This window comes from Condylura cristata, unplaced genomic scaffold (genome assembly GCF_000260355.1).
Source record: "Condylura cristata isolate star-nosed mole 26May11 unplaced genomic scaffold, ConCri1.0 scaffold00007, whole genome shotgun sequence".
NCBI lineage: Eukaryota > Metazoa > Chordata > Mammalia > Eulipotyphla > Talpidae > Condylura > Condylura cristata.
In genome coordinates, this window is record NW_004567108.1 from 48,854,067 (window position 1) to 48,868,891 (window position 14,825).

The window sequence follows — 14,825 nt, forward strand, 5'->3', positions numbered from 1 at the left end:
AAAAAAAAAAATGCATTACTTGCATTACAAGTTCTGAAAAAGTAAAGAAACTGAAACTAAAATATTAGATGAGTCATTAGCTAAAGACGTTACACTCATGGCTCTATGAATTTCCAGCATGATATGTATTATAAAGATAACTTTTTAAAAGTATTAACATTTAAGAAAGTATTGATTGGAAGTTTAATATGTATTTCATCATGAGACATGAAATAACAATTTGTAATAAATTGTTATTTATATTTATCTGTCACCACAATGGTTTTCTCTTCTAAAAAGGCTTAATGTTTATAAGTCTGAATCAAAAAGTAACACTATGCCATTCTAAGACACTATTTAAAGATACTCCTGAATGTAATATTAACGTATTATTTCTAATGTTAGTAGCAGCAAAATCAACACTAAAACCTCTTAGTAACCATTACATGATTCATCAATGCATATAAGTTGATATGAAGGTTATTCCAGTTAGTAACAGGAACATATCAAAATATAAAATTCACATGTGTTAATTCTATCTAGACAGTTAAGCTCTCCAAGTTTCGATGAACTATATTACACAAAACCTTCTAGTTTCTAAAGAAATATCTAGAAATAGCATTAAATTTTTCAAAGATTAACATAATAAATTCAAGATTATTAAGTGTATTTAAAACTGCTGATTAGCCCTAGTTTATGGCATCCAATAAAAGAAAATGGATTTTAAAATAAAATTAATTTAATATCTTAATAATGCCTTATCACACCATAACACATATTTAATTTACATGAAATAGTGTAAACTATTTCAGCATTTTAGTAGTTTTTGAGAAATACAGAATTAAGAAAAATTTCTTTCATTCTAATCTCTGAATGCTTTTACAAATATTGTTCTTCTGCTTTGGAAATCAATAATCACAAACACCTTTAGTAGCACCTTAAGTGCTCTTTTTACAATATATGCAACTAAGAAATCATTATATCATACACCTGAAACTAATAAAAAGTCCTATGTTATTTATATTTCCAAAACCTTCACCTTCTATTGACATTTTTAATCTAAAAAAAAATTCATAGCCATACATGGGTGAATGGGTAGTGGGAAGTCCACAGGGATTACAATTGAGATGGGAAAAGGCACAAAACGAAGAATGTAAAAAGAAATTTAAAAAATAAAATTTTAAAAGTCATAGCCACAAAGATAAACTTAATAGTTTCCTTAGATTTTAAACAAGAAAATGACTAAGACAGATTATTGACCATTAAAAAAAAATGTAGCTGTGAAGTAGTTATTTTTAACTTCGTATCTAATCAACTATTTCCTATTATATCAAAACAAGTATAAAACAGTGAAAGGAACAGTAACATTTAATAAAATTATTAGCCAAAGTCTAATGTACATTGAATTACAACAGAATTAGCCTTGCATAAAATTTCCACAGCACTATTCATTCAACCATCGAGAGTAAGACAAAGTTACTTACCTCTGTTTCCCAAACTCCGCCCAGCAGCAAATCCACTTCTCATAAAATGATCTCTTCGAGAAGGTCCATCATCCATTTCTAAAGCAAGTAACACTTGTCAGTCAAAGTATCCTGGTGATATATAAACTTTAAACTTTTTTTTTTAAGATTTACTTATTTGTGCATATAGAACTGAGGTGCAGGAGTGGTGAGAGGATTCACCAGAGGCAAAGCAGGAGCAGAACAGGCAGATAAATGAAGTACAATGCTGGGCAGGTCAGGAGAGGTCTGCCATGCCATGTCACCCCCTAGCCAGGAAATAGAACTCTTGGTGAAGGGGTTGCAGGCCAGATTCATGGTGATGCACTATTCATGCTGCGCCACCAGGGAGGGCCTTAAACTTTTCATCTTTTTATATGCCATGAATGTGACAAAGAAGTAATTTATAGCCAAAAAAAGGGTAAACAGCCTAGAAAAATGGGTTATCAATAAGAAGAGGTAGTTTTAAAATAAATAAGTAGATAAATAAACAGTGATGAAATCTCACTCATAACTAAAAGAATTGGAGTTCAAATGCAGGAGACAGCAGTTTTCAATTACAGGACAGAGTGAATGAAGTTTGCCAAAGCCGTGACCTATAATAAAGCTTTAAAACTGCATCAACCTTGAACTTAATTATATATAAAAATTAAAAATATAGTTTTTGAAGGTATGGATATATTCACAAGATAATGCAGCTAGATTTAATAGTGTTTTGCTAAGTATGAAAATTAGCACATAGAAACTTTATTTAAAAGAGGTTGGGAGGCTGGAAGAGTTCTCACAAACAGGCAATCTACAGACTACATGAAGTGACACTGCCTTGCAGAAGTGATGAGCTACTCCACTCTATCAAGTCCCTCCTTGCCCAACAACAGCTCAGTCAATGACAGGATGTCATAAACCAAATAAGAAGTCACTACACATAGAACTCATTTTCTTCAATGAACTCTAAAATCTATATAAATTGGTGTAGGTTTTGTTCTCAGGAAGGAAACGTTCATAATGTAAGAGTGAATTGTCCAGGCTGCTTTTTAGTTGTTGTGTCTAAATAAATCCAGTTTGTTGGTGAAATAACTGCTTTTGGCTTGAAATCAACCTAAGCATTGTCAGTAATAGCAAAAAGAGTAAGATCAATAGCAAAAAGAAGATCAAAGGAGAATAGGAAAACTATAGTCATCCAAGGAATATTATGTACTCCCCTCTCTCATTCTTTCTCTCCCCCCACATACAAATACAGAGAAGTGACATCATTTAACAATAAAACCGACCATATGGAAGTTCACAAATACAACAAATTTCAAATCCTCTTGTATTTAGAAATGCAATTTTAAAACTTGTGGATATCCCACAGTTCAATGAAAAAGTTGTAATGGAACTTAAAAATACTTAGAATTATATGCTAGAAATGTTACTTATTAATACTTAAAATTTTTGGTTCTCCTTGGTGTCCTACAGGTTAATTCTCAGCACTATCACCGCTATGGCCTGAGTTTGATCCCTGGCCAAGGAGCTAACCCCGCATGGCACAGAAGAACTCTCCTGTTTCACTACCACTGCTCCATTTAGCAGTGTCTTTTAGTAAATCTGAAAAATTTCTTTCATCCTAACCTCTGAATACTTACACAAGTATTGTTCTTCTGCCTTTGGAAATGAATAATCATAAACACCTTTAGTAGCCCTGATTATTGTGCTCTTTTTACAATATATGCAACTAAGAAATCATTATATTATACACCTGAAACTAATAAAAAGTCCTATGTCATTCATATTTCCATAACCTTCAACTGCTATTGACATTTTTAATCTAAAAGAAAATCATAGCCAAACATGGGTGAATTGGTAGTGGGAAATCTTTTAGTAAATCTGCCTGTTCTGCTCCCCATTGTCTCTGGTGAATCTTCTCACTACCTACCCAATTCTCCCAACCCATACACCTCTGGCCTACATCCCAGTACATACGTATGTACGTACACACACACAAAAACACACACACACAAAAAAAAAACACACACACAAAAAAAAAAAACTTAAATTCTAAAGATCTAAAATAGGAACAGTTGGCCCTCCCTGGTGGCGCAGCGGGTTAAAGCACAGCACTGAGAATCTAAAGCCGCTTCCTCATGAGTTCAATTCCCGCCTGCCCCAGAGGTGACGACATGGTATTGCAGACCCCTCCTGACCCGCCTGCTGCTCCCCTCAGCAGTGTACTTCGTCCATCTGTCTGTTCTGTTCCCCGCTCTGTCTCTGGTGAAGCCTCTCACTGCCCCTGAGCCTCTGGCCTGTACCCCAGCTCTGTATGCACAAATAAAATTTAAAAAAAAATCTTTAAAAAAAAAATAAAATAGGAACAGTTCATTCTATAGTATATAATAGTATTAAAGGTCTTAAAATGGTGGTGGGCCAAAATGTAATAACCTCCACAATTTGCATACACGACGTTATTAATATAGGTTATCTTTTTTGTGAAAAGACTTCAATAAAGTTTCTACAGTGAAGTCCCAAAATCACAATTATTATTTGAAATCTTAAACCTAATTGCCACAAAATTAGTAAGGTAAAAGATTTTTTTTTAATGCTAAAAGTTAAGTTACAGGTCCCTAATCTTCTACATGTTCCTCCTCTTGCTATAAATACTAGCTTCATGATTAGATCAATGCCCTCCTCTCTAGTTAAGGCTTCCATGAGATAACCTAGAGATTGCTGAGCTGCAGGCAGTGGTAACTAGGTTTGAGTTAAAATAATTCTCAAATGTTTAAACCCTCAAAGGTAACTTAAGAATTATTCAAAAGAATTATTATCTGCTCCAATATTCAAAGAATTCTAGTTTAAATATCACTAAGGAATAAATTTAGCTTTCTAGTTAAGAAAATGGAATTAAGAGAAGGGGGCTTCACAAGGACAAAAACATTTCAGGCAAAGACAGAAAAATTAATTCTCATTGATCCTTCAACAACATGGGTTTGAAGTTCCACTTATGTGTGCATAGACACCACACCAGAGAAACTTAACAAACAAGATCACTTCCCAACCTATGCCAGACAATAAGGAGGATGTAAAAGAAGCTGAACCAGAAAACAAATAGACATTAAACAACCTGGCAAAAGGATTACTAATTATCAAGACTGTTTACTTCTTTTTACAACATAGATCCTTCTACAATATGGGCACTAAAACTAAAGTCAGTGGTGGAAGAGAGAGCAGTACTGCACAAAAGCATGTATAAAGAAATGAAAAGCAAGACAGGCAGACAGAAAACTATGATGTATTTTTATGAAGTTACACCTCCCCTATTTCCCATCTACCTCTTTTCATCTCCACTCATTAGAGAGCAAGCAAGACCAATGCCTTTCTCTTCATCCTTCTCCTGAGTCTACTGAACATAAAGACTTTAAGGGTAAAGACATTTTTGATGAGCCACTTTCACTTAATGAATAGTAGTAAATACAAACTATGTGTTAATCAACTGTTTATGTTATCATTAAGGCTTCTAGTCAACAGCAGGCTATTAGCAGTAATGCTGAGAGGAGTCAAAAGTTACAGGTATATTTTCAACTGTGTGTGGGATCATTATGCTAAAACCCTGCTTTGTTCAAGGGTCAAATGTATTCTCTAAACACTAGCATCTAGTGTTTGACAGTCTCTCCCCAAATATACATGATGAAAAAATAGTTATACCGCGGGCCCTCCCTGGTGGCCCAGTGGGTAAAAGCACTAAGAAGCTAAAGCCACTTCAGCATGACTTCGATCCCTCCCCCAAAGGTTGTTTGTATCCAAACAGGAGGAAAGTTGTGGGTCATCTAGGAACTTGATAAAGTAGGGTGTGAGCAGACTTACGGGACTGAGTCCTTAACTTATGGAATCTACCACTATTAGAACCAGAATTGAACAGCATTTTAGAAAAACAAGCTGGTGCTGCAGTTAACTGCTGTAGGGAGGGAAGAACCATGTTTGGTGACTAGAGTTAAAGTGTCTGTGACTAGAGAGGAAACATACCGGACTCTGCATGAGTAGGAAGGAGTAGGTTTTTCTAACTGTGATAAGCAGCCCCCAGATATATATACATATAGCTAATTAAAAGTCAAAATTAAAAGCAAACAAAATTAAAAATTCAGTTCCTCAGTTATATTAGTCACATTTCAAGTGCTCTACAGTTAAATAGTTCCATCATTGCAGAAATTTGTAATGAACAGTACTGTTCTATTGATAGTTCTCAAGTTATGAAACATTAACTGAAAAGGAAGTAAGATGTTCACATATGTTTCCCACAAAATCAACATATAAAGCAGATAACTTACTGTGGCACTCAAATGCATAAGAAAGTAACGTAAGTATTAAATACAGCTTTCTCTTGGTAGTCAAGGGGAGTTGTTTTAAGCTCAAGAAACACTAAAATATCGTTTTATCAACTGAGGTTTCTGTGCATGCTTCCCAAGATTTCCTCCATCTTTTGCATTCATGTTATTTAGTCACTATTGATTCTTTTTCTCCTTCATTTCCAACCATTTTACATAATTCTTCACCTGATTCATTTTGTACCTAAGCTCTAAGTGACAGATGTCCATTTGGTTACTACAGTCTCTCAATGGAGACTTCTCCCTATTTCTATGACAAAAACACAGTGATCAAGACAAAAAGACCAAAAATTAAATTATCATAGAAAGAAGTGTGTATAAAAGATGGAGGAGCACACCATTTCATAACTATAACACAGAATTTTAATTCTCAAACCTCACCCATATCAAATAAATTTAAACTTGTGTGATCCATTTTTTATCCTTTTAGTAAGGAGTGATCATTTACAGAGCACAGAGGATTTTGCCTACCATTTTGTATCATACAAACCTTAACCATACTTGGAATTCAGGATGAAAAGCTGATATGGTATTATTCTAAGTGGTATCATTTTTTTAATAAACTGTCAAGCATGTCTGGAAAGTAAAGCAAATTCACATTCTATATAAAATGTATGTCTCCAAAAATTTTAAGACCATTTAGCCAATTAAATAGAAAAATTATAGTCAATCTAAGTTAAACAATGCAAAAACACTGTCATCATCAAAAAATTTCACACTGGCATACACTTTTAAACTTTACCAAAGGGCTTTTATATACTTTATCTCAGTTGGTCCTTGTCATTATAATAACCCTTTTAGGAGGTAGAGTTGATACTGACAAATTAGTGTCTCTCTAGAAAAAATTAAATACGTGAAAACAGCCAAAACAGCAGAATCTATAAATGCTAGGTCTAGAATTTTCAGATTTTCCATCTCAAGACAGAGCTAGTATGGGCACTCCAAAAACAATTTAAAGGAACTAAACTAGCAACAAACATGGAAAACAGAATAAGTTAATATCCAATAAGAATATTAAATATTCAATCAATAATAGTTGTAAATTAAATTAATTGACAATCAAAACAAGTGGTCAAATTCAAGAAGAGAGCTGTTATCAGATATGTACAAGAAAATGAGTGTAAATATATACCAGGCAAGTCTACTTTATGTACATATATGTGTGTGTGTGCATAAACTAAAACATCCTAAAATTATGAGATACTTACCCCATTTTTCAAAGAAAAGAAATAGCTTTAAGAAGGTAGACAACTTTGTCAGAATCAATCAGTCAGTATAAAGACTAGACTTTTAATATAAAACTGGTTATCAGACTGAGAAGTCTACCTTATGAAATTCTACACACATTCTCTGTGGTAACTACATAAAATGTACTTTAAATCTCCAAAGGGTAAATCAAAAGGAAGGTTAAAATCTTGGAAATGATTACTGGTTATTCAATTTTGAAAAGTACAACAGAGGATGAATTCAATTGTTAAGAATTACAGGAATCAGCATGTGAGATTTTTAAAAATTTCAGGGCAGAGTATAAAAATGATTCAACAATTAATGGTGAAATGGCCATACCGCCCAAAGTTACCTGCAGATTTTACAAAATGCCCATCAAAATACCAAAAGCACTCTTCACAAAAATAGAATCCTAAAATGTGTGCGCAATGACAAAAGACCTAAAAAGGCAATCTTGGGAATAAACAAAGAGCTATTACAGTTAAGAATTTTAAACGATACCACAAAACAATAAAAATAAAAATAACATGGTACTGGGACAAAAACAGACAAAATGACCAACGGAAGTGATCAATGGAAGTGAATAGAGCACCAAGAATTAAACCTCAAGAAATACAGTTAACTAATATTGCCACAAGGGAATCAAGAATATCCAACTGGAAAATGATAGCCTCTTCAACAAATGGTGCTAGAAAAAAACCAGCAAAACAATAAAATTAGCTTTATATACTGCTGGTCAGAATGTAAATTAGTTCAACCACTATGAAAAACAGTAAGTCAGTCCTATAAAAAGTTAAAAAAAATAGGTCTACCACATGATCCAGTAATTCCATTTTGGGATAGATACCCAAACAAAATGAAAATAGCATTTGAACAAGATACATGCACACCCATCATCACAAGAGCTGAGATATGGAAACAATTCAAATGCCCATCAATCAATAAATGTATTAAAAATGTTTATATATGCACACATACACATTCAAGGGCATAATTTTTAACAATCAGTAAATAAGCTACAGAGATCCAGATCAAAAAGATCAGTAAAGATGCTGGAGAGGGTATGGAGAAAAGGGAACATTTGTATGCTCTTAGTGGGAATTAATTAATCTAGCACCTAAGGAAACAATGTAGGGATGCCTCAGAATATTAAAAGTAGATCTACATTATAACAAAGCAATCCTTTTCCAGGAATCTACCCTAAGGACAAAAAAGCACTTTGGGAAGATGAAAACACTCTAGAGATAATGGTGGTGATGGTTGTACAGCCATGTGATTATAATTAATGCCGCTAAACTACATAGTTAAAATGGTAAATTTTATATAATATGTATTAGCAATAATAAAAAAAGTTTGAAAAGCAACAGTAGAATAGCTCAGTCTTTCTTGTACTTCAGTAAAAAATCTCCCATCGTTTAACTACCTACCTGAATTCCTACCACTTCCACTAATCTCATCCATATCAACTCCATAAAACCACCTAAAAGTTACATAAGTCAAATATTCAAGTCAGAATGAATTTTTTCTAGGAAATTTTAAAAACACCCTTTATAAGATGTCTACTAGTCTGCTCATTTATTTCTTCGCTTAACCTAAGACGAGTTTTACTTTTATTACCTAAACACATACCTGTTGATGAAGTTGAAGTCCTGTTAAAAGTATCTCCATTTGCTCCAGAAGAATACCTATCCTGGAAGAAGAAAAGACTTGTTTTCTGCTTTGAATAACAAGGATGTGTCATCTATTTCATAAATACTAGAAAATTTTAACAACTGGACTTTGTTCATAACAAAATAATTGTAGACAGTTAAGATTTTTTTTTTTTTTTGGTCACTGGATTATTTCTTCATTAATTATTCCAAAACATCTCCAATTTAACACTGTGTGTACAACATATCACTTAAAACAGCAGTCAGCAAACTAGAGCTATGAGAATCAATCTGGTGGTGGATCGCTATTTTTTGTAGTTTTTTTTAAATTTATTTATTTATGTATCTAACTATGGGAGTGTAAACCAGAGGTGCAGGGAGGTGAGCGGATTCACCAGAGTGGGGAGCAGAACAGGCAAATCTATGGAAACACACTGCTGAGGCGAGGTAGCAGGTGCAACAGGAGAGGTCTCTGTGCCATGTGGGTTAGCTCTCTGAGCCTTAGTGGCTAGGGCTCAAATTCATGCTGCAGTGGCTATCAATAGCTTGATAGTGCTGTTTTTAATCCCTGTGCCAGCAGGGAGGCCCAGTTTTTTGTAAATAAAGTTTTATTGGCAGACACCCTTATGCATCAATGGTTGCTTTGGCACCATAACAGGAAAGCTGCAACAGAGACTTCAAGGTCTTGAAAAGTCTAAAACATTTATCTAGCCCTCTATGGAAACTGTTTGTTGATACCTGACTTAAAAGTTTGCCACCCATGTATTTGAAAAGTGTAATATAATTATTACCATAAATAAAATATGACTAAATGTTACATAACTGTATCAATTCCTGCCAAAATGCAACACAGTTCAGAGTTTGATTTTACAGTATAGTAATTCCCCCTTCTTTGTAGTTTTCACTTTCCACAATTTCAGTTACCCATGATCTATAACAATCTGAAACTATTACATGCAATAAGCTTTGAGAGACTACATTTATATTAATTTGTATATAGTATTTTGTTGTAACTGTTCTACTTTATTATTTTGTTAATCTTACTGTCTCTGTGTGTGTGTGTATATATACATATATCTATATATAAGAGAGATTGAGAGAGAGAGATTGGTGGCTTTGTTACAGGACTCCTTAAACCTGCCTAATCTTCCTGCTACTGAGCTCCCACACTAACTGGAATTCAGTGGAGTCATCCTATGCAATTAATACAGCTCCTTCAGCACCTTCAGAGCTAAAAAAAAAAAAAAAAAACACAAAAACCTTGACTTACTGACTTTCCATACATGCCAAGTTCCAGGGAGTTCCCAGCTCATACAAGAAAGGGCAAAGTATCTCAAATTTTAGAAATAGTCACCAAAACCCAGGAACAAATGTGTTGCAAATGCTTACCTCCTAGGCCCTAATTTCTATTTATAAGAGCATTTTCAAAATAAAAGTTATTTCCCTATACAAAATCACTTAAAAACGAAACTCATGGGCCCTCCCTGGTGGTGCAGCTGGTTAAAGCACAGCACTGAGAAGCTAAAGCCACTTCAGCATGAGCTCAATCCCCACCCTGGAGGTGACCACAAGGCACAGTAGACCTCTCCTGACCCACCCGCTGCTCCCCTCAGCAGTGTACTTCGACAGTGGGCCTGTTCTGCTCCCTACTCTGTCTCTGGTGAATCCTCTCACCACCCCTGCACCTCTGGCCTGTGCCCCAGTCTGTATGCATAAATAAATAAATCTTAAAAAAAACTCATATTGAAGCCATTAATCATAGACTATAGATGAAGCCTCGTATAAATAAGGGCAGAGTGTAAACAGGAAAAAAAAAGAAAAGGCTCTGTGATTTCAGATTCTCCTTCATATCAGCCAATTTTCAATTAGTTGACCAAAACATATGGCTGTAAACTATCAATCCTCCAAACTAACTCAGTCAACAACAATGACACTTTCGCAAACTACAGGATTCTTCTTAGGTTTTTGCACCTTTCCTTCATTGTCTTCAGCTCCATCATTTAGATTTTTGAGTCAGAACACTTTCCGCTAAGGCTGCCACCTGGGTGGTTTTGTGTAGGAAATTTAATTTTTTATTTATTTGGGTTAACCTATCTATTTCCCACAATTTGCTTCTAATTCAGTATATCTAATCTCTTCTCTTTAATAAGAAACACAATAGCCTCCTGCATCTCATGTGATGACTATGAACAGAAATTGCTAGAAATCTTCCTCAGGTTCCAGAGCCTCAACTTCAATTCTGTGAATTCAATCAAGTCCAAAGACCAGTTTTTCCTGCTATTTCGGAATTCTCATATGGACAAGAACAAAAGCAGTAAAGTTCATTTTCTTATCTAAATAATTACTACTAACTTAGCTGCTACAACTTAATAAAATTATAGTTTTCAATTTTAATGACAAGAGTATTTGACAACTAAATCATGTCAGTAAAACAGCAAATCAGAGAAACATCAAGGTAGGCAAACAAGGCCATAGACTAAACCATGCTCCTTTAAGTCAACTAGGTCAAAAACCTAATTGCCACCCAGTATCAGGTGTTAAATTTGCAGACAAATGCAAAAAATTTGCTATAATTGGCCCCAAAAAACATGTATTAAGAATCAAACAGTTTTTAAAAGTTCTCATAACCGGGCCCTCCCTGGTGGTGCAGCGGATTAAAGCACAGCATTAGGAAGCTAAAGCTACTTCAGCATGAGTTCAATCCCCGCCCACCTCAGAGGTGACCACATGGCACAGCAGACCTCTTCTGAGCCGACCTCTGCTCCCCTCAGCAGTGTATTTCGTTAGTCGGCCTGTTTTGCTCCCCACTCTGTCTCTGGTAAAGCCTCTCACCACCCCGCAACTCTAACCTGTAACCAGTTCTATATGAATGAATTAATAAATCTTTTTTAAAAAAGTTCTCATAACCAAAAAAAATAAATGCACAACTATTTATAGTAACAGAAGTTAACGAGGCTTAACATGGTGATCATTTTACAAGATAAACAAATACAGAATTATTATTGTATACACCTGAAATTAATGTTATATGTCAATTATACCTCAATTAGAGAAATATTCACGTGGTAGAACTGTTAACATAAAACTTCCAATTTGTATTCCCAGTATCAAGAAACAAGGTAAGTTATTGAGTAGGACAAAGATTCCCAAAAGACCTATTTGAAAGATATGACAGTTAGCCATGTTCAATTTCAGACACCCATGCAATACTAGTCACAACATGCTACAGTGCAGTGTACTATTTGACACACTTAAAGCAAAATCTCATCGTGGAAAAAATATTCAAATAGGTGACTACTCAACAAATGGAAAAAGTGTTATCTATGAACTCAATTTTGTGTTACTACAAATCTATGAAGGATGAGGGATAATAACCATAAAATATGCTTTGATGAAGTAAAATTTTTGAAAAAAAGATGATCTCAAAGTATTTTTAATATTTATAACAATGCTATAGTGAAGTTATAATCTTAAATTTCCATTAAAATCTTATATAATAGATGATACACTACATGAAACATTATATAACCATAAAATACTATTTTTAGGAAGTTTGTAATAAAGAATAGTGCTGAAGAGTAAAAATGTTGGCAGCAAAAATTAATGTTATGCACTATCACTATAATCTATTAAAAACATGTTTGGAAAAGTTTAGAAGCAAATTAAATATTTAACAGGAGTGCTTGCAATGGCAAACAAGATTGTTAGGTAATTTTTCTCTTCTTTTCCCAGTGGTTTTGTAATAGTTTTAGGATGGGAAGAGAAGTATAAATAAAAAAGATAACTTAGGAAAGACATTATTTCTAAAATAACTTTCCTAGCAAGAAAACATAAATCCTCATGATATTACTCTGAATTTATTAATATAAACATTAGATATACATCAAACCAATCAGGAAAAATAAAGGATAGCATGTATTTTTGTATGAAATAAGAACTTTCACTAAGAAGACATCATTTGAAAAAGTATGTGTCAAAAATGAGTGACATAAATGCAATTGAAAAATTTAAGGGGAAAAAAAGAACTTCTAGAGACATTTTCAATGCAAAAGCAACTCCTTAAAACATATTATCTTCTAGAGTCTGTTAATTCTCTTAAGAGAATTTCTAAGTCGGATCTAAAACCCAAAAAATCTACTCCATGGACGTTTCTAAATTACAGTATTACTCCCAAAAAAAATATTAAGGAAAAAGAGCTGATGATTTGCACATCTGAAAATCAAACTGAGGATAACCATTTGAGTCAGTCAAACTTGTTTATCTAGAAAGCCCTCTTGTAAAACCAATTTCAGAACTCAAAATGTTACCAATAACCAAACCCAATTTTTAAATTTTCTGGATACGGGTGTTCTCAGAAACATTTAATCACAGCTGTCTAAGCTTGCCTTCACCCCACAGTAAACCCTAAACCACTGATACTTATATTACATTGTTTTAATAATCAAATTATCTCAGGTTTTTTTTTTTTGAGGTTTAATCTGCCTCTTCTGTGTAAGTCAGAATTTTCCCATCACAATGATTTTCAAATATTTAAAATCTGTACATTTAAGAATATAAAGCTCTGAAATTTCACTACCTTCTCAAATACAGGAACGTAGTTAGACATATGAGGTTTGATTATTTCTGCTTCCCAATCTTCATCTCCCATGGTGGCTTCCAGTTCTGTTTTTAGAAAAATATAAGCACGTACATTTACCCTAATAAGGGTCAGAATCGTATCTTTAAAAGCATAAACTATTATCATTTCCCATACACTTCTTGAAACAACTGAACTAAGCACTAACCTTCCCTAAGTTTTTTAAAAGATTTTCAAGATTTGTTGCTTACCTATAAAAACAGCATTTATATCCATCTTTTAAAATTATTTTAATTGCTTTCCCAATCATTCTAGCAATCACTGTGTTATCCTTGTCTATGTTCTGATCCCATCCACGTCCCCCCAAATCTGTTCACAAAATGTCTATGAACCAAGGGTTCTTCTTAAACAGCTTTTACTGAGTATTACTGGGACTGAAAAATTTTTATACCCTACTCAAAAATGAGTTCACCTGTCATAAGCTGCCCCTTCAAGATTACTTAAGATGGTTTAGTTTGGGGTTTGGGGTAGTTTCTTTTGGAGGGGGGAGGGGACAAAGGCCTTGTGGTTAGAAGGGGCAAGGGTACTGGTAAGGTGGTCCAAGTCACTCCACCAAAGGGCAGCCAGTTTCATCAAGGAGCGTTTGAACACAAATAGTACTACAACCATCCTGTTTAAAGAAAAAGCCACGCAGGAGCTGGACAAAGGGCTCCCTCTCTCCTCTACAGGCCTCGAGCCTGATTTCAGGCTTCCCCCGCGGCCTTCGGAATCCCAGGAAGGAAGCAGAAAGGTCCCAACGGGTAGCTTGAAATCCACCTCCCTGCCCACTCAGTTCTTCATTCAGGCCAAAGTCCACCTACTGGGAAGTCCGGAGGGGCTGGTGGAGGTCCCCACAGCGAAGAAAGCCGTCCGCCCACTCACCTCTCGGCTGCTGGCTCTCCCCAAGTCCTCGCAGGCGTCTAGGCCGCTTAAACGGCTGCACGTGCAGGACGCTGACTGCGTCAGGTGGGCAGGTCCAACTACAAATGACATCAGGCACGGAGCGCCAGCAGCCAATCAGCGCTCAGAGAGCCGGCAGTGTCCCGCCCCCATCTCCAGTTGCTGGGGCCCTACTTACTCACATTCTCAAGGAGTGGCCCGTTGGGCCCCTGGGTACAAGGCTGCTGTGGGCCTCTTGTCTCTAGATTCTCTGGTGAGGTTTTCCATCTGACAAAGCTCCAGATTTTCCACATTCAAACTCTAAAGAATGTCCACGTGACTTTCTAACTGACAAAAAAAAAAAAAAAAGGTGGGGGGGGAGAAGGGTAGTGCCCTCCTTTCTACCCTTTTGGTTTTCTCCCCACCCCCCTCTTTCTTACTACTTTTCCTGGCGGTTGGCCTTCTGATTCTATAATTATGCAGCGCTAGCTTCACATCCGGGGATTCTCAAGTGCCAGGAGACTGAGGCAGGTGGTTGTCTGCAATTACTTTTTTACCAATCCAGGGCAGGGATGGAACTGTTGTTACCTTGATACCAAGAAGTTGTAATGAAAAGTTG

The 14,825-nt window shown here is 35.3% G+C and overlaps 1 protein-coding gene across 1 annotated transcript in view; it reads right to left on the reverse strand.

Moving 5' to 3' along the window:
* DDX4 (DEAD (Asp-Glu-Ala-Asp) box polypeptide 4) overlaps positions 1 to 14,289 on the reverse strand; it is a 48,653-nt gene extending 34,364 nt beyond the window's left edge. The window contains 4 exon segments of the mRNA XM_004678313.2: positions 1,464 to 1,541; positions 8,693 to 8,753; positions 13,289 to 13,374; positions 14,210 to 14,289. Of these exon segments, the coding sequence (XP_004678370.1) occupies positions 1,464 to 1,541; positions 8,693 to 8,753; positions 13,289 to 13,360 (211 nt within the window). The 5' untranslated portion in view covers positions 13,361 to 13,374; positions 14,210 to 14,289.
* Positions 14,290 to 14,825: the final 536 nt, after the last annotated feature.